The following is a 27342-nucleotide window of genomic DNA, read 5'->3' as shown; positions in this document are numbered from 1 at the left end:
GGAGAGATCTCCAAAATTCACTGCTTAAGTGAAAAATATAAAAACAAAAGTGCAGAACAAAGGGTATACTTTTAACCTACGAAAGAGGAAAATGAATATATTTTTTTGTATTTGCATAAAAACTTTGTAAGTATACAGGAAACAAATACAGTATTTCCTCATGGCACAGGGTGGGGATGTTAGGGGTGGAATGGATGGGGCAGAGAGAGAGGCAAGACATCTAACTGTAGACCTGTTCATATCATTTTAATTTTTTTTAAACCATGTGCATTAATTGCCTATTTATTTAAAAATTAAAATAGGAAAGGTGCGATGAGAGCATATGTGACCAGCAAGTGGGTGGGGGTGGACATCAAGCCAGGCAAAGAGCAAAGAGCCAGGGAGCGCAGAAGGCAGATGGAAGCAGAAAGAAAGAGCATAAAATGTCAGGTAGGCCTCCAGGAGCCCAGCGAGCCACGGGGGCAACGGGCCAGGGTGATGCTCGTGGGGACAGAGAAAGCTACCAGCGGCTGCATCAAAAAAAGCCAAGCAGGGAGTGGGGGGAGGAGGGGGCTGACTGTTAGCAAGGAACCTGACCCTTAGCAGGCACATCTAGCTGGAGAGGGAGACAAAAGAGTGACTAGATGGGCCTGAGATGGGCCCCTGCAGACAGAACCAAATGAGGAATGAGCACTCCGGATTGCGCTTTAAACAAAGGCAACTCACATGGAAAAGAAGTGCTTCCTCTCCCCATAGTTCTCTTTGCAGAATCTCAGAATTGAAGGACCAGGAGAAGAGGACGGTCTCTTCCCCTCGCTTATTTTAGGTGGGACCACAAAGTTATTATCTCAGAGCTGTGCACTGACTGTTTTCCTAGGCCTTGGAAAGACTTGAACTGCCCTCCTGAGACAATACCCGGCACCCCGTGGGTACCAAGCAATGCTTCTGGAGTAAAAGCTCTCAGGAAACCTGCTTAACCAGCCTGCCCGCTCCCCTGACGGCCCATCCCTGCATGCTGGAGCCTTGTTTCTCATTTTATCAATGGACATCATAATAATACCTGTCTACAGCATTGTTGAGAGGATTCAATGAACTAGTATTTAAACAAAGCATTTAGAACAGTGCCTGGCACATAGTAGGCACCATAACTTTATGATTATTATTATTATTAACCTAGTCCACAGTTGGACTTTTTCTACCACCTCTTGAGTGACATGCTTAGTACAAGTCAGATGTGTTTGTTTCCAAACATGTTAATGCCAATTGTATGGTCACTTAATTGTACAATATATTTAAACTAGAGGCCCACTGCACGAAGAGATTCGTGCAATAGGCCTTCCTTCCCTTGGCTTCCAGCACCGGTTTTCCTCCGGCATCCGGGACACAGGCCTTTGCTCTGGCCAGTGTCTGCCTTCTTCGTCTTTGCTGCAGACCCCGGCTGGAGACTGCCGTCTTGGTCTTTGCTGCAGACTCCGGAGTCTGCAGTCTTTGTGTTCGCTTTGCCAGAGTGCCACTCTGGTAGATCCCTTTGCCCCTTTAGCCCTCCCATAGTAGGTGTCCTGCCCCAACTGGCCACTCCGCACCTGGAGCAGCTGGGTGGCCGCCATGTTTGTCCTTCTAATTTGCATATTTCCTCCTGATTGGCTAGTGGGTGTAGCAGAGTGATGGTTAATTTGCATGTTTCTCTTTTATTAGTGTAGATATTATGTTACCCAATAAAATATGGGTGGAGCAGAAGTTGTTCATTCTGTAAAAAAAGAAGTTGTTCATTCTGAGTTGAATACTTCGAGGAGACTCAGTTAAAAAATGGTTACTGCCCAACCAGTGTGGCTCAGTGATTGAGCGTTGACCAATGAACCAGGAGGTCATAGCTCAATTCCCCATCAGGGCATATGCCAGGGTTGTGGGTTTGATCCCCAGTGTGGGGTGTGCAGGAGGCAGCCGATCAGGGATTCTCTCCCATCACTGATGTTTCTATCTCTCACTCCCTCTCCCTTCCTCTCTGACAAAAAAAAAAAAAAAAGGTTACTGAAAAATTGTTGTGGAAGTAAGACAATTGTAAAAGACTGGAAAAAGAAATCAAAGACATCTAGATGGATTTTAGGCTCTGATCATTTTACAAGTGTCTTTGTTTCCTTTTCATTGGAAGAAACAGACACTGCATGCCGTTTACTCAAAAGATCAGAGAGAACTCTGATCGGGAGGTTCGTATTCAAAGGAAAAGCCCTACCTGGAAAGACTGGCCATGATTGTACATTTCTATCTTTTAGTTAAAATAAAATGGTTAAGGTATCTTTTTAAAATAGAACGTTGCTTTAACTGACGTTGAACAATAAATTACTTGGTGCCTATGATACTGGGTTATGTTTTTTAGTTTTTTCATCATGATGATAATATAACCAAATAGGAGATCTTTCCAGCTTGGTCTCCAACATTTTTTTCTCCTCTAAAATCCTCATTGCAAGTGATTCCTTGTGGGGTGCACTGCATGGTGGTCATCCATTTCTCTGACATAAGAGCTGAGCTGGATCTTCCAGCACCCAGGCTGGTTCCTTTAGAAAACTCAGACACACTGGCAGACGTCTACTCTCATCTGGACGTAGGAGAGCTTCCCGGGTTATAACTGCAGAGCATGGGCAGCCAGTGCTGTCAAACAGACCTCACTCAGGATCAGGAAACAGCTCCAGCTCGAGGGGGCTTTCATAGGGGAACTTGGAGCCGCCAACTAGCTGCCCCCCTCACTCCTGAGAGTAATTCTCATCTTTAATGTCATTCCCTCAGGACCTGCTCTAAATGCTGACCCTTTGTCATCTTCTCAGGCTGCCTTACTCCTTTCCTTCCCAGCATTCGCCACAATTTGTCATTTTAAATTTATTTGTGTATTTGTCGAAGATCTGTCTCCCCCACTAGACTTCGTAGCTCCAGGAAGGCAGGGACTGACTGTATTTGGTCCGAGTCCAGCACTGTGTCTGCCACGTGGCCGCTGTGCTGAATGAGTGAATATAAACTGGATGGATGGATGGATGGATGGATGGATGGATGGATGGATGGATGGGGATGGATGGATGAGTGGACGGAAGGGCGGACGGAAGGGCGGATGGATGGGTGAGTGAATTTGACACTATACAGGTGTTCAGTTGTTACCTGCCACCAAGTGTTGCTGGCAGCCTTTCATGCATGGGTAGCACTGCACTTTTGAGCAGTCAGTTACTGACCTTCCTACACCACTGCTGTGGGAGAGCAGCTGTCATTATGTTTGCACTTTAAGAACTAAATAGAAAGGAAGGTGAAGAGGCTTTCCTTGGAACCTCTAGAAACATCTGGACTATTTAGTCCACTGGCTTGGCCCACTCTGAAAGTGCAACTGCAAATATCTAACCACAAGGACCCCAGGGGGCCTGGTGTTAATGCTTTAGTTTGATGGGAGAGGTTCCAGGGATCAGGGAAGGGCAGCTGAGGGTGGGGAGGGCACTCCTGGGTGTGAGCACTGCCAGTATTGCCAGGTAAGGACTCACTTCGGTGTTTTACCTGGGATGTTGGATTGGTGTGTATACGTACCGGGAAACCAGCCCTCATCTCTACAATCTTCTATGACCACACTGATTTTGTCTTTTCTTAACACTGTGATATTCTGTTCATCATGGAGTCCTGACATTAATTTTGATTGTAGAAAATATTGTAGTAAATGTTAGCTACCGTGATTATTGTTATGAGTTGAATTGTATCCCCCCTCAGCATTCGTATGTTGAAGTCTGAACTCCCAAGGGCCTCATAATGTGGCCCTATTGGAAACAGGGTCATTGCAGATGTAGTGACTTAAGAGGAGGCCATCCTAGGAGCCCTTAATCCCACGTGCCTGGGGTTCTCATAATCAGAGGAACTTTGGGCAAAGACAGACACGCACACCCGTGTGAACACCACGTGAAGACTGGAGTTATGCTGCCACATGTCAAAGAACTGCCGGGGCTGGGAAAGAGGCCTGGGTCAGACCCGTCTCTGGAGACTTCAGAGGGAGCATGGCTCTGCTGACACCGTGACCTTGGACTTCGATGGCGAGACAATATGTTTCTGTGGTGGAAGCTACTCAGTTTGTGGGACTTTGCTCCAGCAGCCCCAGCAAATACACACAATACTGAGGGTGGTTGGCTTTTCCCCCCGCTTTCTCTCCTCACCCTGTTCCCAGCTCTGGATCATACTGTGACCTCTGCGTCTATGATTCACTCATGTCAGCCTCTAGATTTCTGGAATTTAGAAGGAAAGAAAGCCTTTACATAAAAAATGAAAAAGAGCCTATGAAATTCAATTGGTGGTCATAAATGTCCTGGGGTTGGAGGTGGGTGTCAAGGGAGAAAGGGAAGGGATTATTCTAAATAAATATATTTCTATTGATTTCAGAGAGGAAGAGAGAGGGAGAAATAGAAACATGATTTATGAAAGAGAATCATTGAGCCCTGACTGGTTTGGCTCAGTGGATAGAGCATCGGCCTGCGGACTAAAAGGTCCCGGGTTCGATTTCGGTCAAGGGCATGTATCTTGGTTGTGGGCACATCCCCAGTGAGAGGTGTGCAGGAGGCAGCTGATCGATGTTTCTCTCCCATCTATGTTTCTAACTCTCTATCCCTCTCCCTTCCTCTCTGTGAAAAATCAATAAAAAATATATATTTTTAAAAAAAAGAGAATCATTGATTGGCTGCCTCTTGCACAACCCCCATTGGGGTTGAGCCCCAAACCAGGCATGTGCCCTGACCAGGAATTGAACCATGACCTCCTGGTTCATAGGTCGACACTCAACCACTGAGCTATGCTGGCTGGGCTGGGCTGAGGGAGGGATTATTTTAGACTTCATATCCTGAAACACAAACCCTGAATTTCTGGAGTCCCCTTTACAGGGTACTCGAGGGATTTCCAAAGAGCCACTATCATCCGTTTCACCAAAGCAAACGCGAGGGCCTTCCTATTCTTTCACTCTTCAGAGAAGAGTTCACAGCCACCTGTTACACAGCAAAACTCACACCTGCCAACTGCCTTTGGGCTGGTCTAAATCCAGTCAGTGCACATGCAGACTTCTGCTCCAGTCTTGGGCCTCGGTCTACGTACAATAGAGCTATCAAGTCACCACTGACCTATCTGTGCACGTTAAGGAGTAACACTTCTTTAGCCTTTCCTATAACTCTAATCCTCTAATCCGGCCATGACACTAAGAATTGTTCTATGTGCCCAGGGCCTAAAAGGAATCAGCTTGGCTTAAATACAAACAGAAATGGCTGAGGTGAGGGGGTGGCGGGGCGGGGAGTAGAGAGTATGTCCCTTTATTCCCCTGTCTCCTCCTGTTTGCTTTCCTTGCAGTAATAATTGGTTTTCAAGAAAATACGAGTTGTGAGGGGCCTTTGAGTGAATGGAAGTGTTTGGAAAGGCAGCTTTGTGCTTGATGTAGTCAATGACTACAGGGGGGACGAATGACCCCCCACCCCAGCCCAGGCAAGGTGTCCAACTGTCCTGATACATTTTAAAAAATACTATATGTTCGAAGCTGGTAATTTTTGTTTCTGTTCTTTAGACTCATTCTTAAGCATTTGGTTACATATATACTAGAGGCCCAGTGCATGAATTCATGCACCAATGAGGTCCCTCAGCCTGGCATGTGGGATTGGGATGAGGGAGGTTGGCCAGTTGGGGAGGGACTGTGGGAGGGCTCCAGGGTGTGTCCGGCCCATCTTGCTCAGTCCTGATCAGCCAGGCCCCAGCAGCAAGCTAACCTACTGGTCAGAGCGTCTGCCCCCTGATGGTCAGTGCATGTCATAGCGAGCGGTTGAGCAGCCTTAGCATATCATTAGCATATTACACTTTGATTGGGTGAGTGGCCAACTGGCCAACTGGCCACTTAGCATATTAGGCTTTTATTATATAGGATTATCAAACTATGATGAGGTATCCTGAGTTCCTAAAGAAGGTTGCCCTGTGGTTCTGCCACTAACACCTGCTATTATACAGGGATGAAGAAGCAAATTCAAAAAAAAAAAATTATGAAATACAAGGCAAAGGACCCAATCCTCAGTTTCTATAACTCTTATAGAGAACAGTTCTATAAAGATGAAAAGTTACACCAATATCAATAGTTGCATACATTTCAAATTTAGATTATAAACATAAATATGAAGACTGTCTGCTTTTATGTCTTATACTAGGCCAACGTTACCAACCATTCTCAATAAGCAACATTAATATTTTGATTTATTTTTCAGAATCCTTCGTAGAAGATAATTTCAAAGAAAATGAATAATACAAAATGCCATGAAAGAAAGAATTTACAATGCGGTCTGGAGAGAGAAGTAGTTTCTCCTGTTTAGGAAAAAAGGTTGTGGGGCAAAAGGAAGAGTTTGTGGGCAGTAAGAAGGAGAAAGAAAAAAAAAAGTACAAAGACTAGCCACAGGGCAGATTAGTCCATGCTTGGAAAGCTGAATAAGGAGGTGTGAGAATAACAAATAACGTTAGGGTTGAAGGCTAAGGCATGAAGATTCCTTAACCCTCATTCAGCAACATTTGAATCACAAGAAAGATCACACTTACCTAATGGTCTGATTGTGGTAACTTTTCAAATCCTGTCCAATGCTGGTGGTGACTACTACCTGTGGTGGGAGAGGTACACAAGAATCAGTTATGCTTTAACACCCCACATCATAAATATAGTCCTGAATATAAATTACTCAAAAAGGGGTGCATAGCCTTTTGCCTGATCAGTTTCTGCAAAAATAAAATTAACAGTTTACTAGCCCTGTGTGTATTTTAAGACTTAAGAAATTTATTTATTTTTATAATATATATATATATATATATATATATATATATTGATTGATTGATTGATTTCAGAGAGGAAGGGAGAAGGAGAAATAGAAACATCAACGATGAGAGAGAATCATTGATTGGCTGCCTTCTACACCCACCGGGGATCGAGCCCGCAACCCAGGAATGTGCCCTTGACTGGAATTGAACCTGGAACCCCTCAGTCCACAGGCTGATGCTCTATCCACTGAGCCAAACCAGCGAGGGCAAGACTTAAGAAATTTAATTTCTCTAAATGACTTGATATAGTAAAAAGATCTGTAAAGCAGTTTTTCCTGGTGGGTTTCAGAGATTTCCAAACTACAAGCCAAAGAGATAGCCGATGGATGTTCTGCACTCACATTGATGTTTCTCTCTTCCTCTCTCTAAAAATCAATTTTAAAAATCGTAAACAAGGAAGGAAGGAAGGAAGGAAGGAAGGAAGGAAGGAAGGAAGGAAGGAAGGAAGACAAGAAAATGCATAGACTACTACAAGGAGTTTTTGAAATTTTTATCGAATTCCATGAAAGCCTTGGGGGGCGGGGTGGGGGCGGGAGACAAAATTGGTGCCGACTGGCTTCACGCACTGCTGTTTCCCACTCTCTTTTCCCAAGTCATTTCAATGGTGACAATGTTTGTGTCCCAGATGTTATCAGCTGTCATTAAATGTCATGTATTCTTCTTGGCATCTTGGATTCCAACACAAACCCCTGGTGTTAAGAAGCTCTTTACCCTCCTAGCGCTAGCCCAGAGCCAGTGTTTGCCAAACACGTGCGGGCCTAACTAGGTTCTCAAAGATGTGCCTACAACACCGTGTCTCTGAAAGACAAACGAGCCCATAAAAACCAACCCAATTCAGCCAACTACAAAATGAAGGAAATGACTCAAGCCAGTTGTTTCTCCAAACCAACCATTCACTTTCATTCAATTTGTCCATTTAGTCAAAGTGATGAATATGGGCGTCCCACCACAGAGATGGATTTTGTGTAGGAAAACAATTAAGTATTGTTTCGGGGCCTACATTTTTTAGGCAGAACTGATGGAATGGAAAGGAAACAGATAAAAAGTCTACTAGGAAAAAAAAAATCTTTTTTCTTTCCACCCCATCTGGCCTGCCTAATTCTTCTCTCCTGCTTTATCCGAGCATGTGCTCTGCCATTGAATCCTTCTCTTTAATTAAAGAACTACTTTGATTTACTCTTCTTCTGCTCTCAAAGCTTCCACAACACCCTGCTGCTTTGCAAGCAGAAACCCAAATTCCATGATAATCAAGATTCTCCACATGCTAGCCCTGAAGACATGTTTTCTACTATTAGTGTCCCGTGGTCTACAAATTTCTACTCTGGTCAAACTGGCTTATCCGCTCACCCCCAGCGATATGCTATGATGCTCCCGGCTCTCTTCTGCATCTCAACCTGCCCATCCGTAGGAACCCTCTCTGTGAAAGCTTCCCTGAGCATCCCAGCATGAAGCGCTGTCTCTCGTCTCCAAATCACTGTGAGTCATTTGGCAATTAAGCTCACCTTATGACATCCCTTCACCCGCTCAATGTTAATCCCCAAAATAGTCTATAAGCTGCTTGAGCACAGTGTCTTGCATACAGCAGGTGCAAAATAAGATCTGTGATTTGCTCTAACGTGATTTGATACCTAAGTGACACATAGTCCTAAGCTGACCTCGTTAGGAGAAAAGCAGCAACCAAGCTATGCCATCAAAATGGTCATGGAAATGAGAAGCTAAAACACGGACCACAGCGATGTCACCTAACATCGTTAAAGAAATAAACCAACATAAAAACAACCCTAGCCAACATCTCACAGACTCTTCTCAGTAATGCAACAAGGACTGGCCTGATTTCTTTTCTCTTCAGAAAAAGGAAATGAGATAAACCTGGCCACCGAGGGAGGTCTGCGTACCATCTAATAATACACGAGACAAACAAGACGTCTCTTCCAGTTTTGTTGCCGGAAAATCACAAATCAATAAGGAAAGCCGATGAGAAAATAAAGTCACCAGAAGAAAAAGTAGCATACTGACATTGTGTAGATTGAAAAAGGGAATTGCATTCAATTATAACAGCGGATTTGCCATAATCCATAATATCTGCCTTATGAGAGTTTGAAACAGTTATGAACATTTTTTTTTTTTATAGCACGAAGTAGAAAAACACCCTTCGTCCCACTAGGATTATCACTTAGGTTTGTTAATTATTATTTGTCTGTTTATGCCAAACATAAGCAATTGTCTCAATTGCCAAAAACAGTCAAACAATTTCTTGACTCCACTAACTAATAAATTTCCTGTAAAAAAAAAAAAAAAAAAGCTGTAGATCCAATGACACTATATAAACATGGCTGGTGCTGTTTTCGCATTTATCTCCACAAAGCCTATCTCGCCAGGGGAAAAGCGCTGGATTCCTCGGATAATTGTGGCTATATAGCCGGCTATTTTATTTACTCATTCACAGTATGGTCGAAAGAAGCACTTTAAAGACCCAATTAAATGGGATGGGATTCTTTTGATTTAAACTTCCATCCATAAAAGTTTGATTGAAAAAGTGTATAGTTGTGAGGAGTTTACCATTTGCCACAAATTTGCTATTAGAGATTGTCTTGCTTCCTGACGTTAAAGCCAGGCTTCACATTACGTGATGAGCTGATAGGCGTCTCAGAGCAGCACGCATAGGTACCTGGCCTCCATTGAACGAGATATCCAAGCGAAACCACTCCTTCAAAGGCAGGGGGAATTTCGTCTTGACAGCAAGGTCATCTCCTTGGACAAGGTGCATTTGAATATGCAAGAGGCCTAAAGGGAAAGTTAAAACTCATGAAAATGACCAAAAAAACAACCACCAAAAACTCAGGCGTGAATGAAGTGGCTACACCTTTTCAACAATTATCCTAAGAAGCTACCAGACTAGCTCACGTTCCTTCTCCCTTTAAACAAAAACAAAACCAGAAAGAAAAAAAAAAAAGAAAAAATTGCATGCGTGCATTCTTTTGTAAAGAGACAGCTATTTTAAGCTTCCAGAAAAAAAAAAATTTAATTTGAAGCCTGCATTTGAAAACCATCACTCTCACTAAATTGCCACGTTGACAGTATCTTCCTTATTCTAGACAGACATATATGCCAATAGACAGAGCATGAGAAAATGACAATATCGTTTTAAGGTTCTATTTCATACTTACCCTCTTCGGTAAGAAATACAGAAGGCGTGCCGTACATCTCGTTGGAATCAACAAAGTACAGAATCCCGCAGAGACTGGCCTTGCAATAATGGAGTAAATAAAGCCACAATGAAACAGTAAACCTATAAGAGTGAGGGGGAGGAAATTATGCAGATTGGTATCATCCACGCACAGGTAATTATAGTTAACAATGACCAAGTAAATTGCTTTCTTTTTAATGAAGGGATAGATCTGCCTTGGTGTTCATCGGGGAGATCAGCTTGCAAAGCTTGGTTTTTGAGACAAAGAAGGTATAGTTATGGCAACTGCAAAAGACAGGAGTTAAGCATCATGGTACTCAACTGGCAGACATTCTACCTGCACCTAAACCTCTGTTTCGGTGCCTCTCTGAGAACCTCACAGGCCTGCCATTCGAATTCTTGATTAAGTCTTCTAAAGCCAGACGCAGAATGAGAATCTGGATTTTAATAAGGGGTGATTTGATAAGAAACTATTCTAATTTCGATGATTAAAAGAAAAACATAATTAGGGCTTTCTGAGCAATTTTGTCTCTTTCAAGGATAAAAGCGTAAGGTAGAAAAAAGTATCGTAATCTGCAAATGGCATCACTAATGCTAATTGGGACACGTGTATACTATTTTAAGGCATACATTAGGTTGAGTATCAGTTCTGGCTGACCAATATGGGACAATTAATCTAATTATTTCATTTCTGAATTGGGGCTGTTTTAGTTGGGGAAAAAAAATATTGTACATCTGTGATTTGTGGAGAGAGGATAAAATAACAGTCATCAACTTAACTAGGATAGATTTTAGCCAAGATATAGGACCCATCAATCACTCAGCAAATATTTGCTGAACACTTGCTTGGTGTCACACACTGCGTGAGTGGCCAGCAGCTCAGAAATGGGGCACGGGGAGTAACTGCATACATGAAACAGGAATCAAGGTCAAAACAAAGGCACAGAGTTCTCTCCATCCCCCCAGGAACCGATTCACAGTTTGGGGCTAACGTGGCAGTGGCCTTGGGCCCTTTGGGGATATAGCCAAACAAGTCCTTTAGCTTATTCTGGGCTTTGTAATCTGGCCTCCAAATCAGTGGTAAGATATGCAGACAGATGGTGCCACACAGCTCCCTCCTGACCCACCCAGCTGAGCAAGCTCATGAAGATAAGTTATTACAAGGAAGCTTAGCAAGAACATACGCTCAGTAAAGTGACTCAAGATCTTTCTACAGCCAGCAGCCGGGGAAGAATTAAATCACTCTGCTAAATCCATCCCGTCTGAGGTGAACCAGGAACCATTTTCAGCATCTTTAATTCAGCAGAAGGAAAAAATATATATCTGGGATTTTGCTGAAATCAACGAAGATCAGAAGTGGTGCGATTTCCAGCAGCTCATCCAATCTTCCAAGACAGAAAAGGCAGGACAAAGGCGGCAATCTGTGCTGGCTGTGGCTGGCTGCCCTCGAAACCCTGCAAACGCCTCAGGCTCCCACACCTTGCCCCCCACTTGTGTCTTTCCTGGGACCGTGACATGGAAAGTCTAAGGCAAATTGAGGGTTGGTAAGTGCAAGAATAACTCAAGAATACTTTGAAGTTTTCCGGTCCACAAATTCTGCCTAAGCCATGTAGATCTCAACATTTTTTCAAAGTATATGGCGAAAGGTTTTTCTTGTCTTCTTAAGGGATTCCACTCACCTGCTCTGGCCCTCAGGTAAAATGAGCATGGCCAGCCCTAACTGGTGTGCTCAGTGGTTAGAGCATCGGCCCACACACCAAAGGGTCACAGGTTTGATTCCAGGTCGAGGGCAGGTGCTTGGGTTGCAGTTTCAGGGCTCAGGTGGGAGGCAACCAATTGATGTGTCTCTCACATCGATGTTTCTCTCTCTCTCTCTCTCTCTCTCTCTCTCTCTCTCTCTCTCTCTCTCTCCCTCCCTACCTCCCTTTCTCCCTTCCTTCCTTCCTCCCTCCTTCCCTCCCTCCCTCCCTCATTCCACTCTCTAAAAAAAAAAAAAATCAATGGAACTAAACTACGTGGCTCAGAGATTGAGTGTGGACTTATGAACCAGGAGGTCACAGTTCGATTCCCAGACAGGACCCATGCCTGGGTTGCAGCTCCATCCCCAGTGGGGAGCGTGCAGGAGGCAGCTGATCAATGAGTCTCTCTCATCATTGATGTTTCTTTCTCTTTCTCTCTCTCCCTCTTCCTTCTTCTCTGAAATCAATAAAAATATACTTTAAAAAAATCAATGGAAAAAATATCCTTCGGTGAGGATTAACAACAACAAAAAGAGCATGGTCCCCCCAGCCCCCACCCTCTGCCCAGTCTTACACTGGGTAATCTATCCGCTGGCGCCGGGTGGCCTCCAGCTCACGGTTCCGAAATCTCGGCAACTTCTTCACGATGCCTGTGTTCTCTCCACTGGAGGCATAGAGAAAGCCCAGGAGGGTGACCGCATCTGCAAAAGACAAGACGCTGCCTTTCAATTATCTCCAGAAAAGCATTGCTTCCCAAATCACCTTCTTCCCGGACCCCTCTGCCTCGCTCCAGTCAAGCACTGAAAGGAAATAGTCTGCAAAGCTTAGCAAACATTTCTCAAACATAGACTATATACCAGGCACACCTGCTCAGCACGTTACAGAGCTATCCCAGTTAGTTTTCATAGCAACCCCATAAATTAGACTGTATTATTTTCCCCGTTCTACAGAGAAGTCTGAGGCAGAGAGAGGTAAAATTACTTGCCTAAGGTCACACAGCTACTAACTGTTGGATCCAAATTTCACGTTGTGAGCTCAGCTCCTAGGAGCTTAACCATTTTACATGCTGTCCTTCTAATGCTAAGAAAAGCATTTTGAATTTGTGTCATAATAGTAAGCTAACACGTCAGCAGCATACACTATGGTCCACAATGCTATGAAATAATAATAACTTAATGTACAAAATATATACATTCATTTAATCCTCATTATTGTCCCCAGTTTACAGGTGAAGAAATGGAAGATCAGTTGCCAAAATAATGACTTTTATTTAACACTTAGACTATGCTCAGGCAATATGCAAAGCACATTTCAGGGAAAAAAAAATCTCATTTAATTTCACAACAATCTATGAGATGAGGTCTATTATTATTCACATTTAATAGATGCCGAGTCTTAGAGGAGGTTATATAGTAAGAGGTGGAGCTGGGATTCAAACTCAAGCAGTTTGGGTTCAGAAATCCATGCTCTTAAAATTGCACAGTTATGTTTTTTTCTTCTGTGCAGACTTTTCTAATATACTCAACACAATACCCTATGCAAATATTACTAACCATACCCCTCAAAACCAAATAGAGAGCCCTCCACTTCATTTTGCTAATGTGGGAGAACTCTGTGGCTCTAGAAAAGAGGGTGTCCATAACAAATCTTAAAGGGAGAACTGAGTTACTTCACCTATATTTAATACCTATTGCTTTAAACAAGGCTAATGTCAATTTCTTATTTCCTATACCTCTCTCCCCAGAAAGAATGAATTCACTAAACTCAACCTAGTAATAAAGATCACTTTTTTCTTGCTTTAAAGTACTCCTCGGTTTAAACGCCCATGATTAAAATGGTGGAAATATTCTATTTCCCTGGGCTTCTTGGAGAGGGAAGGTTTGATTTCTGTACAAGTTACCAAAAGCCAATATGGCACAAATCATGGGAGCCTCAGTCTGGGATGATGAACACCCCAGCTCTCATTTCTCTATGAAAAAAAATAAAAGCGTTTTATTATAGAAAGAGGTACCTCTGGATCATTAATACTTGGACATCATAGGAGTAAAGTTTTCATAATCTCAGGCTTCTGTGTACATATCTAATAGAATTACTAGTAAGTAAGCCAAATCTCCCCGGTGCCCACAAACCCACCTGTTTCGTTATGTACAGATGCATTTGGAAACCCAAAAGTGTGGCATTATCACTTCCAACAGAAACACTTCAAACTTTTTTTCTTTACAATTTGAGCCCAAGTTGGGCACATTGGACTTGCTGGTCGGTAATGGGGATGGAGAGGGGGGATTAGAAATAAAAATACTGCAATGTGTCTTTGGAATCCGGGAGGAAAAAAAAAAAATCACCAAGAGGCTGATATCAGCCCAACTCTGGTTTGGCTTCCACCGTGTTGATTGGCACAGAAGAGACCAGATGGCCATATCCGACCCCCCTCCCCCAGGCCCTCTGCTAGCGATTGCTGCTGAGTTATCCAGTGGGTATTAGCAGCAGTTATCCAAATGAGCAGGATTTGATTCTGCCCGACCTGACTCCAGTAAAGGGCGGTGTTATAAAGGAGGTCTCCAAAAGGGAAGACCTCCTTTATTTCATTCCACCCAGGAATGAAAAGTGAATGCTGACGAGCCTGCCCTTAGCTCGGGATCAAAGTAAAGCAGGTTGAGCAAGGGAACTTGCAGCGAAGACACTGAGGAGGGAAAACCTAAGACCCAAAGATCTAAAATCATTTTACAAGAACACACGCCTTCTGTAGCCAACAAGGCCAAAGTGACGGTGGTTTTCTTATAAAATCTGTAGCTTCAATAATAGTTCTATGATGTGGAGTTCTAGTGCAACTTCCCTTCAGTAGTATATTGTTTTTACACTTAATTAGAAAGAGTGAATGAGAATGAAGTGTTGTGGCAGGAAAGGACTTCCAAATTCACCAAGCCTAGGAGAACACACGGGCTTCCTTTCTAGTTGTTGCCTGTGGCTGCTTGGAATGAGGCAACTGGTTAGTGGTGGCTCTCCTAGGCACCAGAATGGGGAGTAACAACCAGTGTCAATCACCAAGAAAGAATTCACAGCTGGGAAAACTGAGCTCCAAAGAGGTGAAGTGGCTTGTCCAACTTCCTCTAGAATGTAAGCTCCACGAGGGCAGGGATGTTACGTCATTCATTGTTCCGTTCCCAAAGCCCAGAACTGGGCCCGACACTTGACAGAAGCTCCAGAAATATTCAGTGAGTGAGCGAATGAATAAACGAACAAATGACTATCGCTGTAGCCAAGTCAGGATTTGAACCTCTCTTTGGCCCAACACTTTCCACAATTCTAGAATGTGGCCCATGCTGCCTAAGCCAAATAATAGTCTCTCTTCTTTCAGGTCCTCCCTCCAGATCCATTTCTTTGGCTTCTCTGGAATGAGGAAGTTGGGTAGGAAAAGGCCATCATTACAACATAAACATAAAATGCCAGGAAAAAAAGTTCAGGTTTGGAACACGCCTCCTTGACTGTTTTATTTCTTTTAAATATTTTTATTGATTTCAGAGAGGAAGGGAGAGGGAGAGAGAGATAGAAACATCAATGATGAGAGAGAATCATGGATCAGCTGCATCCTATATGTCCCCTACTGGGGATTGAGCCCACAAGCTGGGCACTGATTGTTATTCCCCATTCGGGGCAAGAATCGAACTGTGACCTCCTTCTTTATAGGTTGACGTTCAACCACCGAGCTACACCTGCCTGGCTGTTTTGTTTTATTTCCTCTAATTTTAGAGCAGGAAGAGGCATTAGATGTCATGTGGTGCAAACTCCTTCACTTGAAGACAAGGAAAGTGTGAGGTCTTGTTGAAGGTTGTATAGCTAATAAGGGACCCAGGTATGACACAAACCTGGTCTCCAACTACAGACCAATGGGCTCGTTCTTAAACCACATCACATGTCACAAGGCCTCCCCGAGAACCAGGGCTGATGTCCAGCTGGCATGCCCCTGTGAGGCCACACTGGTTGTTAAATACAGATATATGTCCAAGGCCCCACCACCAACCACCCACCCTGGCCTCTCCTTCAGGGTAGAGCCTGGCTCAGCAGGGCTCCAGCACCGTCCTATTTCAGCACTAGGGCTAGCGCCTGGGGACTGACTGAGCCCCACCCCCCACCTCTTCCTGGTTATTAAGTATTTTGCATATCACCCTTGGGTGGGGTGGCTGGGACGTCTAGGAGCCCATTGTTTGGTTCAGCTAAGCGATCAGAGCCCTGACAAAGGCACCTGCTCCAGGGAAGATTCGTTTCCATGAAACAAAGCCCTACTCTGGGTGTGCATCAAACATGTCACAATAATGCGGCTGAGATCCTTTGTGGAGAAGTTAAGAAATAGTCTTGTTGCAAGGAATAACTATGACTATAAATCTGTAAACAGAACCTAGAGGACAACAAGCTAAGATTTTTCAACCTGGAGAAGGAAAGCTAGAGCGCAGGTAACTCAATAATGCTTTCCAAGCACGGGGCATTCAAAAGACAGCGGTGAGCGGGGGTTTTATTTTCCTTAAAGCCGAAGACGGAGAACAAACACCCTACTCTCCAGCAAGTACAATTTAGGTCAGAACTTTCCCCAAAAGATGCTAGGCAGGGAAGTGAGTGACTAAGGATGTCTGTGAAATGTTCACTACAAGGAGTCTTAATAAATTCCACTCCCAGTCACTTTCCCTCCAAACATACGTATGTGTGCAAAAAGACACATGTACAAGGATGTGTGGCAAAACCTTGCTGTTAATGGTAAATGACCTGCATGACCATCAGCGGGAGACAAGTGAAATGAAGGACCTTCGGGCAATGCCATGCTAAGCAGTTATTGAAAAGAATGAGTTTGTGCAGCACGCGCTGGCACAGAGAAATCTCGGCTGCCCTGTGAGTGAGTGCGGGGCAGAGCGTATCGTGTCCTCCCTCCGGTGTACGAAGAGAAGGGGCCATCTACGTAATGTTCACAGGTGCAGAGAACATCTCTGGGAGGAGACACAAGAAATGAGCACTGCTGAGTTTGCCTCTAGGAACGGGACAAGAAGAATGTGGTGTGGGGGTGCGGGGAGTGGGAGCTTGCTCTTCCCCCAAACCCTTTTACACCATCTGAACTTTGTAAACCGGGTGCACGTGTTACTGTTTTGGCTAAAAGAAAAGAGGACAACATCCTCTGAGCATTTCTGTTTGGCAGGGAGAAGGGACTGGTCATATTCAGAGGCCTCCCCGCCCTTGGGCCTCCATGGACGTTCTGTCCACTTCAAAAAGACTAAGTCCAGCGGGGGAGGAAAACAGGATGATACACATCGGTGAAAATTCAACTTAAAACAAAGGATCACCGAAACCGGTTTGGCTCAGTGGATAGAGCGTCGGCCTGCGGACTGAAGGGTCACGGGTTCGATTCCGGTCAAGGGCATGTACATTGGATGCGGGCATATTCCCGGTAGGGGGTGTGCAGGAGGCAGCTGGTCGATGTTTCTCTCTCATCGATGTTTCTAGCTCTCTATCCCTCTCCCTTCCTCTCTGTAAAAAATCAATAAAATATATTTTAAAAATAAAACTAAAGAATTCTTTAAAAAAGGGTATTCCTTCTGATTTGGAACCTGGGCTAGGACTGTATGAACATACTTCAGTAAAAGACGGAAATAGCAAAGCAGGAGCACCAGGAAGTTGGGCTCCAGCTAACCACGCCCCTGAGCCTGGGCTTCCCCTCCGTAAAGAGAGGACGAGAATAATACTCTTTCCCACGGGAATATTATGAGGATTAAATGAGGCAATGTGCATGGAAAAGGTGTTTTGAGAATCATAAAGGGCAATGCAGGTACAAGGCATTAATTAGTGTTCTTACGGGGAGATTCAGACAACTGTGATTAACTGGGGGGAAAACAAAGGAACTAAGTCTTTTTTTTCTTCTTCTTCTAAAAGTGCCAAATACACAGTTCTTGTAATTACAGACAGTATCATCATGTCATTGACTTGAATAATCCTGCTGCATAAACTGATATTTCATAGAGACAGGCGAAGTCTGGCTCCAATATTTGACTTAATCTCCTATTGGTTTGTTATAATGGAATTCTGTTCTAAGAAACCATTCTTCCAATCCAACAGATCTGAAGATGAGAATACATTTTAAGTGAAAGGAAAGAAACGTGGGAAAGAAGGAAACTGCCATGCTCCCCAGTTTTTGAACTAAGAGGAAAGATTAGAAAAATGTTCATACAGGGAAACATGAGGGTAGAATTTTCTCTTCTTTCTTTCCTTTCTTTCTTTCTTTCTTTCTTTCTTTCTTTCTTTCTTTCTTTCTTTCTTCTTCCTTCCTTCCTTCCTTCCTTCCTTCCTTCCTTCCTTCCTTCCTTCCTTCTTTCCTTCCTTCCTTTCTCTCTCTCTCTCTCTCTCTTTCTCTCTCTCTCTCTCTCTCTCTCTCTCTCTCTCTCTCTCTCTCTCTCTCTTTCATCTTCACCCGAGGATATTTTTCCCACCGATTTTATGTGTCATAGATTGGTTGCCTCCCTCATGCCCCCAACCAGGGCCAGGAGCCTGCAACCAAGGTACATGCCTTGGCTAAAGCCAAGGGGGCCCTTCAGTCCACAGGCTGAAGGCTCTATCCACTGAGCCAAACCAGCTAGGGCAGGGCAGAATGTTTAGCACACCTTGGCTTGGCTCCAACCTGCCTTTCTAGTCTTATTTCCTGAACTGCTCATCTCCACCTGAGATTCTAGCTGAACATACGCATAGCTCGAGTGCTGCTCCTCCACGTTTCCACCCTGTGGTGGACTTTGGTGCTCCATCCACATGGCACTCTCTCTCCCTAGGCAGAGACTCAGTCTCAGAACCCTTCGCAACACTGCAATGGAGGTAGCCACACCCAACCACTCTGGGTCAGCATGCAAGACGAAACCTATCTGCTATCCCTCAGATGAAGGGATGCAGACTCGCCGACACACCCCCATCAGCCTGCACGCCCTCCTCTGTGCCTGTCCCTTCTGCTTGGATGCCCTTCCCTCCATTCCTTTTCTGACTATGAAAAACTCAACTCATCCTTCCAGTCTCTGTTCAAATGTCACCTCCTCTGTGAAGAAGGCTAGCAAAGCACCTAACACTAAAGACTGCTTGATAACGTTTTTTTTCCAATGAATTAATGACTTAAATAAAGAGCTCCATGGGATTACCCAGCAGTGATTAATGGTTAAGTGTTGCATTTGGGAACCAAACTACTTGGGTTCAAATCCAGGCTCCATCATGAATAGCTGTGTGACCTTAGACAATTTACGCTATCTCTCTGAGTCAGTTTCCTCCTCTATAAATATGACCCAGAGCACTGGGCAGATCTAAATTAGATACCCACCGAAAGCACTTCACATAGTGCCTGGCAGTAATAGAAAGTAGCTATTCTATTGGTAGCTATATTTACCTCCTGAATAATTCCCTACAAAGAGGGAAAGATGGTGTCTGCATTTTTGAGTGCCCAGACTGAGTAAAGAAATTGGCACATAGTAGGTACTCAATCAACCTTTGTTTAATTAAATTGAACATGACATACATCCTATGGGGTGGTGGAACAACAGAGGACTAGGGAAGGCCAAAGGGTGGAGAGTTAATTTCTGATTGTGGGGATCCAAAAGAAAAAAAAAATAAAGGAAAGAAAGATGCTTTGAGGTGGGGTGAGGGAAGGGTTGAAATCTGAGCTGCCTACTGAAATGTGGACATAATTTTGCCAGGAAGAGAGGGCAGGTGGCAATGGTGGGGGGATGTTGGTGGGGAGTGGGAGTCAGGGATGGCAGCTATCCAGGTAAAAGGACCTGCTTTAGCCAAGGCATAGGGGTGCAGAATAAAACTAATCAGACTCAAACTACAAGGGCAGGCGCACAGGGTGAAGGCGAGCTCACGTGTGGTTACAAAGGAGGATCGCTGACCTGCAGCCTTAACCAGCACAGCCCCCATGGGCCCCACCTGGGAAACTGCAGTGTGAGTGTGTGCACGGAGCCCCAGGGAAGGCACGCAGCCCCCGCCTACCCCCACACGCTCCCTAATGTGGCAATAGCCCGCAGAGTGAGGATGCTGTCACAGCGTGACGGTCACACATAAGCATAAGAGAGAACAAGGTCCTTGCCCCTTGGCGAAGAGCATTCATTACTCAGTCTCATCACTCAAGCGACAAACAGTCACCGCACACCTGACACACACAGGCACTGTGTCCCTGGAACAAAACAATCCAGGACCCCGGCCTGATGGAGCTTGTGTTTCTAGGATGAAGACACGCAACCAGCAAAAAGCAATAAAAGATAGTCAATGACGACGTCCAGGAGCAATAAGGCTATGGAGGAAAAGAAAGGTGGTAACAATGGGGTGGGGTGGCAGGGGTGGGGCTGCTGTCTGAGATAAGGTGGGCAGGGAAGTCTCGCCTGATGAGATGCCGTCTGTGCAGGGGTATGATGAGGTAAGAGAGGTGGGGGAGGAGCATCGTAGGAGGAGGGAGCAGTAATGCAAATGCCCCTAAGTGGGAAAGAACTCGGTACATTGGTGGAGAAGCAAACAGGCTCCCGTGGCTAGAACAGGTGGGCACGGGAAGCGTGGCAGGAGATGGGGCGGGACGGGGACAGGAACAGATTCCACGGGCCATGGTAAGCGACACAGGCTGACCTTTAGCGACTGGCATAGGAGCAACTGCCTGCGGGAGGTGATGGAACCTGCTAGCACTGCTGCTATGTGGGGGAGGAAGCAAAGCTGGGAGGCCACCTGCAGGCCGTGGCCACAGTCCAGGCGGAGCCGGGGAGGTTTAGACCACATGACAGCAATGCAGGTGGTACAAGGAAACTGAATATGCAATGAAGTATGAAGATAGAGGGAACAGGACTAGCTGGCCTCTCACAGTAGGGCATGATAGGAAAGAGAAGTCTGATGGGCCTACAGCTACCCACCCGGGTGGTGGATTTCTCTCTCTGGGTGAGTTCACGAATCAGGCACACATGTGATGGGTGAGGGACCACGGCTAAGGCCTGGTCCCCCCTCCGCCAAGGCCTGGTTTCCCCCCCCACCAAGGAAATGGACAGTAGTATGTAGAGCCACAGGTGTGGTGTACCTGGCCACCTACGGCCCATGCGCCTGGAACATAGCAGGAACAGGTGCACCAGCATGCAGGTGGCCGAGCCTGGCCACACAGGTGTCCTGGGCGACTGCCCACTTCTGACCCAGGGTAAGTTTACGCAGCAGGGCCGGACAAAAGTCTGCTGCATTTCTCCCGAAAATCAGACCCCCGGCCTGGCCTGGGACGGGTCCTGGCAGCGGAGATCAGCTGCAGCGGTGTGTGCATGGGCACAGCCTCGCCTCGGCCATGCGCATGGTCACTCCAGCCTTAGTCACGGCACCACCGCGCACGGGGACTGTGGCTCACTCCCCTTATAAAGGAAAAAGAAAACGAAAGCAGAAAGGAGGTGCTTCAGTCCAGAGGCAGCACCCTCGTAGGATACCAGGCACCTTGACTCAGAAACCGGTCCCCACACCCGCCACCAGAGCCGGCTACAGACAGGGACCCCGACATGAAAGGCGCTGCTCGGCTCCCTAATGCCATCTTGTTCTGTTTTGACTTGCGTTCACCAAGAGTCCCTGCAAAGAACAAGCCAGAGGCCTGGCTCCTGCCACACCCCCGCACCCCCTCCCCCCCCACACACACACACAGCCGAGGTCGAGAACAGAGGTCGTGGGTACTTTCCACAGGGCTGCTCTTTTGATTGTCTTTTAAAGGGAGGGAGAGGAAACGTTCCCCATTCCCGGAGAACAAATCACAGCCGTGCAAGCAGAGCTGGTTTTGAGGGTGCACGAGCTCCCCCGTTTTCAGTGGCTCTGTGTTATGCTGGCATTAGATCGGTTCTCGCCCCACAAGGCACGGTCCGGACAAGGTGGGGAGAAAAACCTGAGCCCTGTGAATGTGGGAAGGTCCAAGAAAAGCCATTTTCAGGCTGTGATCAGGGGCCCCAAGAACCCAGCCAGGCCGCAAATGACTTCATTTGAAAACTTCCAGCTTGCAATCCAGTCATTCTTTAATGAGAAATATGTGATCTGGCCAAATACGAAATGGGATCATTAAATCTTGACAAAATCGAAGGCAAAGCAAGACTGTGGCTGTGTGTGCCCCCTGCCTCCTTCTCCTTAACAAACCAGGTCCCCCTGCAGAAGGCCATTCAGACGGACGCTGGCGCAGGCTTCTGACTGGGAGAGGGATGCGCACTGATCATTAAAATGCATGCCATTCACTGATTTCAACGTTTAATCACCCACCCCACACCGATGCTCACACACGCAGGAAAGGGATTCGTCTTCTGCTTCCAGGTATCTCATACTTAAAGCACCACACAGACACGGGCTAAGCCAGACACAGAACACGGAGATTCAAAACAAAATGTAGGATCAAATTGTACAGAACTCTGCACACACACAAAAGTGCACAAAGAAAGAGGTGGAGTCTGGCCCAGCTGACATGACTCAGTGGTTGAGCGTTGACCTATGAACCAGGAGGTCACAGTTTGATTCCTGGTCAGGACACATTCCCAGGTTTTGGGCTTGATCCCCAGTAGGGGGTGTGCAGGAGGCAGCCAATCAATGACTCTCTCTCATCATTGATGTTTCTATCTCTCTCTCCCTCTCCTTTCCTCTCTGAAATCAATCAATCAAAGCGGTGGAGTCTGAATAAAGGCCAGTAGTTGAGTTAAGAGTTTTAGCTCCATGTCAGTTTTCCCTTCCCTGGTTTCCATACCGTGCTCTCACTATGGTTGATGTCACCATTAAGGGGCAGCTGGAGGGGGCAGGGGAGGGATACATAGAACTCGTTACCATTTTTGCAACTTCCTATGAATCTGTAATTATCTCAAAATAGTTTTTTTAATGCCAAATGTGTTGATTCTATGGAAAGTGGCCTCTGACAGGCTATAATATCTAGTTGCACAGGCCTTGAAGTTTTCATTACATGCGGGGCTGTGTGAGGATGGCCCCAGGAAATGCTGTTTTCCCCATGTCCTTAAGTCACCTTTCCCGGCACCAGTCCTCTAGACCCGTAGTCGGCAAACTGCGGCTCACGAGCCACATGCGGCTCTTTGGCCCCTTGAGTGTGGCTCTTCCACAAAATACCACGGCCTGGGCGAGTCTATTTCGAAGAAGTGGCGTTAGAAGAAGTTTAAGTTTAAAAAATTTGGCTCTCAAAAGAAATTTAAATCATTGTACTGTTGATATTTGGCTCTGTTGACTAATGAGTTTGCCGACCACTGAGCTAGACGATCAGGAGGTGTCAGCCCCTTCCTGTGGAAGGGTCTGCTGTCACAGGCCCATGGATTTCCTCCACCCACCAACCCTGCCTGGGTCTGGCCGCAGCTCTACCCCGGTCCAGAGGTTCTCACGCCTTAGGGTCCTATCAGAACCGTCATGAGAATGTGTAAATGCTGATTCCAGGGCCCTGCTCCCACAGATTCTGACCAAGTCTGTATGGATGGGTGCTGGGAATTTTCACTTGCAACTAGAGTCCTGGCTGGTTTATTCTGTTGCAGTGTGTCCTAGGGCCACACTTTGGGAAACGCTACCAGACCCAGGTGGTTCCTGGGAGCATGCCCAGGGTGGCTCCCCATTGCAGGGCACGGAGAAGAGCTGGCAGGCACTCGGCATAGCAAGGTGCCCCTGTCACCGACGGAGCGATATTCAGACCCCTTCTTCTAACTGTGTATAGTCAGAGCGGTCCAACCCCCGTGCTTAAGGGAGACTGCAGAAGGGCGCAGGAGCCTCCTGTACGGATCCTTCGGAGGCTGTGCCCACATGGCATTGAGGATAAAGCGCTGAGTTTGGACTCTATCATCCGTCATCACGGCTACTTCTCACTGAAGGCTCATTATGTGCTAAGCAAATTACAACTCATTTCATTCTCACAACATGGCTCTGAGAAAACTGTTATTTAGTATTCCCACTTTACAGAGAGGAAAACTGAGGCTCCAAGAGTTCCGAAATTACATAGGCAGCAGGAAAGTGGGAGAGCCAGGAGCGGAAGCCAGGCCTGCTTGGCTGGGAAGCTCACTGCTGCTGGAGGGGTTTCAGAGGGGAGACGGGAGGAAGACCTTCCCAATGCTTGTTCCAGTGGCACTAATGCTCCTTTCCAACTTAAAGCAGATCCACACCTCTCAAGGTCCCCCTTCCATAGACCCTCTGTCCCCCTCTCTCTTTCCCTTTCAGTCCTGTTCTGTCCAACTGCTTCTCCTCTCCTCACCTAGTCACTTTTCCCCTTTCATCCCCAGAGTCTAAGGTTACAGGCTCCATTTCCCTCAGTCTCCCCCAACTGCTAATATAAGAGTTCTCCCCTGCCCCTCTTATGGTACAGGCTATCTGAAGAAATGAATCAGGTTCCTGGCCAGGCAAGTGACCTACCATTTTCAAGAGGACACTGGGGAATCTTGTTTGCCCGAAGGTTCCAAATATAATCCATGTTCCACTCAAGGCACACTTGATGGTCTTTGAAAGGGCGTTCGAAAGGCGGGACGGTCTGCAGCAGAGTGTAATTCTTCGCGACAGCGTGTAGCAAGTTTTCGTCCCATTTAACATTCACGTCTCCACCACTGTATCTGTGAGTAATCCAGGCGCGGAGTATCACCACCGACACGGAAATGGAGTGTCTGATGAAATAATCATCTCTGTAAACCATGATGCTTGGAAATTTCACCTGCACGAGGTGTGTCCTGCTGGTGTGAAGGTGCTTGTCGTTCTTCCACCGTTTTTTGTACACAGGAATGCTACTCCTGAACTCGGAGGAGACCACCGCTTCCACACTGACAACGCAAGGCTGAGAGCACAAGTACTCAACCGAGACTTCAGAAATGTTGCGAACATTTCCTTCAGCGACAGTGAAATAAATGAAGTCTTTGTGAGCCACGCTCTGCTCAGCGTTGGATGTCACGGACGTGGTCAGGGAGGTCTGCCGGCCCCAAGACGGCACAAAATTCTGAAAAGAAAAATAATGTAGAGAAAGTTTAAAAATGATCATATTAACCCTTTGCACTAGCTTGCTTTTTTCTTGATTCCTTTATTCTAATGCTAACCGTGTCGAGTCACACTTGACATCCGAGTGCAAAAGGTTAAAAGGTAAGTGAATCACGATTTTCCCGGGATAAAAAAAAGTCCATGTCCATAAAGCAACGAATGAGGAAGATAAAAGATGTCGAAATCACTACTGAGCAATTGCAGAAAAACCAACACATGCACACACACACATACACATGAAGATTAGGCCACATTAACTCTCTCCCCAGACTCAGTAGCATCTGCTGATCAGAAACGTGCCTCTCAAACTGCGTGGCAGTCATGCCAGAGCTGGTTTCCAAACGGAGGAGCCAGTTCATAACACACCCAGGCACAATGCGTCTGCCTTTGAGTGAAAAAGAGAACAATCGGGCTTCAGACATTTCCAAACTATTGTCCTGACTGCAAATGCTGGGGAGCCGCAGCCAAATCCGAGGGCTGGAGAAGAGCTCAAAGTGCACCCGAGAGGGAACATGGCAGGGACTCCAACCCGGCCTCATTTTCTCCGTAAGTTCTGAGCCAGGACAAGCACGCGTGATGGATGGACCAGCAGGAGGTTTCTGCTGCTCGAAATCACGCCCGGGCAGGCAGGGACCACAGACCGTGTTGTCTGATTCTTTCACCGTGGCTGGTGCAACACGTGCCAAGGAAGGTTTTGTTTGCCTGGTTATTTATCTAGTTCTCTGAATGACCAAGCCCTCTCCACGCGGACATTCGTTCCAGAAGAAACCTGGAAAGTTTGGTCATGAAGTCAAGGCAATGTTTTGGGCGTGATGTATAGGTGCTAAGAGAGGTCTCCTACATCTGACTTTGTGATTCAGGCACCCCAAACACAGTCGCAAAAAGGTTACTTGGGACCACGGCACACCCATTAGTATGGCTATTATAAAAAAACACACAGAACAGCCCTAGCTGGTTTGGCTCAGTAGGGTCCTGGGTTCCATTCCCGTCAAGGGCACATGCCCGGGTTGTGGGCTCAAGCCCCAGTGTGGGGCGTGCAGGAGGCAGCCGATCAATGATTCTCTCTCATCACTGATGCTTCTATTTCTCTCTTCTTCGCCCTTTGTCTCTGAAATCAATAAAAATATATTAACAAACAGACAAACAAGTGTTAGGAAGGATGTAGAGAAACAGGAGCCTGTGCATTGCTGGTGGGAATGTAAAATGGGGCAACAGCTGTGGAAAACAGTACAGTGAATCCTCAAAAAATTACATAAGAATTACCATATGATCCAGCAATTCTACTCCTGGGTGTATTATACCCCAAAGAGTTGAAAGCAGGGGCTGGGGGAAGAGGAGAAAGAGGAATGACTGTTCAACAGGCACATTTCAGTTTTGCGAGATGAAGAGTCGGGAGGTGGGTGGTGGTGATGGTTGCACAACACCGTGAATGTACTTTAACGTCACTGAGTTCTACACTTAAAATGGTTAAAATGGCAAAATTTTATACTACGAATATTTTTACCACAATTTTTTTTAAATGTCAGTGTAGTCTTCTCCAAAGAAGGACGGACTAGGGAGCCCTTTCTTCACTTCTGGTTTAGGGAAAGGTGGCCAAGACAGAAAGATGGTATCAAGGAATCATGTTTACAAATAGCTGTAACACAAAGCAGGACGTGGCCAGTCCTCAACCTAAACTATATACCAGCCCCGAAGGAGCACAGCCCCAGGTGAAAGTAATTCTGACCGGGGTGTCCAGGACAAGTGCTATGGAAGGAACGGTATTTCATGTGGGCTTTGAGGGATGAAGAGAAGTTCTTTAAGTAGGGGGGCAAAGGGAAGACACTGCAAGTACTATGACCAGCTTGAGTAGGGGCAAGAAGGCAGGGAAATGCAGATGCCTTGGGGGGCAAGCAAGCAGCTGGGTTTGGCCAGAGAATAGAAAGGACACGAGGATATGAGGCTGAAAAAAGAGACAGGATCCTGGTTCTGGAGGACGTTGAATTCCCACCCAAAAAAGGTTGACTTTTATTCTACTGATGGCAAAGAATCAATGCAAGTTTCTGTAAAAGGGGGTGGTGTTTCTATTTCAAAGCACTGACAGTCAACAATTAGAAGCAAAGCTGCTGAGCAAGAGAAAGGAGCAAACGACTGAGTTCATTGATAAGTAAATTCTCATTCATAGTAAGAGAAATAAATGCGCGCTGAAAGTGAACCGAGATGCCATTTTGAACCTGGCAGAGTCACAGACATCAGAAAGCCCAATAACACATGACAGTGGCTGGAGTGGAGGGCAGCATGGCCCCTCATAGCCCGCTGGTGGGGTGATCCCTGTGGACTGCAATCAGGCCATGCACCGCCCCCTGGCCCAATAATTCCTCTTCTAGGACTTTACCCTACAAATATAATCAAATCTGTGCAAATCATGGATGTACAGCTTTTCGCTGCAGCACTGCTTATAACAGCAAAAGATGGAAAAGCTAAATGCCCATCAAGACAGGGCAGGTTAGGAAATGACAGTGCCTCTGCTTCTGGAGTACAATACAGCTAGTGACATGAGAAAGATCTTCTTGCACAGATAACGGGATGATCTTCAAAGTTGTGGGGTTTTTTTGAACTTCCAAG

General features: G+C 45.9%; 1 protein-coding gene across 1 annotated transcript in view; it reads right to left on the bottom strand.

Annotated features, from left to right (window-relative positions):
- The window catches only part of SEL1L3 (SEL1L family member 3), a 109552-nt gene that overhangs the window by 72875 nt on the left and 9335 nt on the right, over positions 1 to 27342 (bottom strand). Inside the window, exons 2-6 of the mRNA XM_054724015.1 lie at positions 24130 to 24700; positions 12320 to 12446; positions 9987 to 10108; positions 9488 to 9603; positions 6547 to 6605 (exon numbers count right to left, since the gene is read on the bottom strand). Of these exons, the coding sequence (XP_054579990.1) occupies positions 6547 to 6605; positions 9488 to 9603; positions 9987 to 10108; positions 12320 to 12446; positions 24130 to 24700 (995 nt within the window). The remainder of the gene's footprint in view (positions 1 to 6546; positions 6606 to 9487; positions 9604 to 9986; positions 10109 to 12319; positions 12447 to 24129; positions 24701 to 27342) is intronic.

This window comes from Eptesicus fuscus, chromosome 2, assembly GCF_027574615.1.
Source record: "Eptesicus fuscus isolate TK198812 chromosome 2, DD_ASM_mEF_20220401, whole genome shotgun sequence".
NCBI lineage: Eukaryota > Metazoa > Chordata > Mammalia > Chiroptera > Vespertilionidae > Eptesicus > Eptesicus fuscus.
Note: the sequence above shows the minus strand (reverse complement) of the source record. Positions and strands in the feature narration are given on the sequence as shown.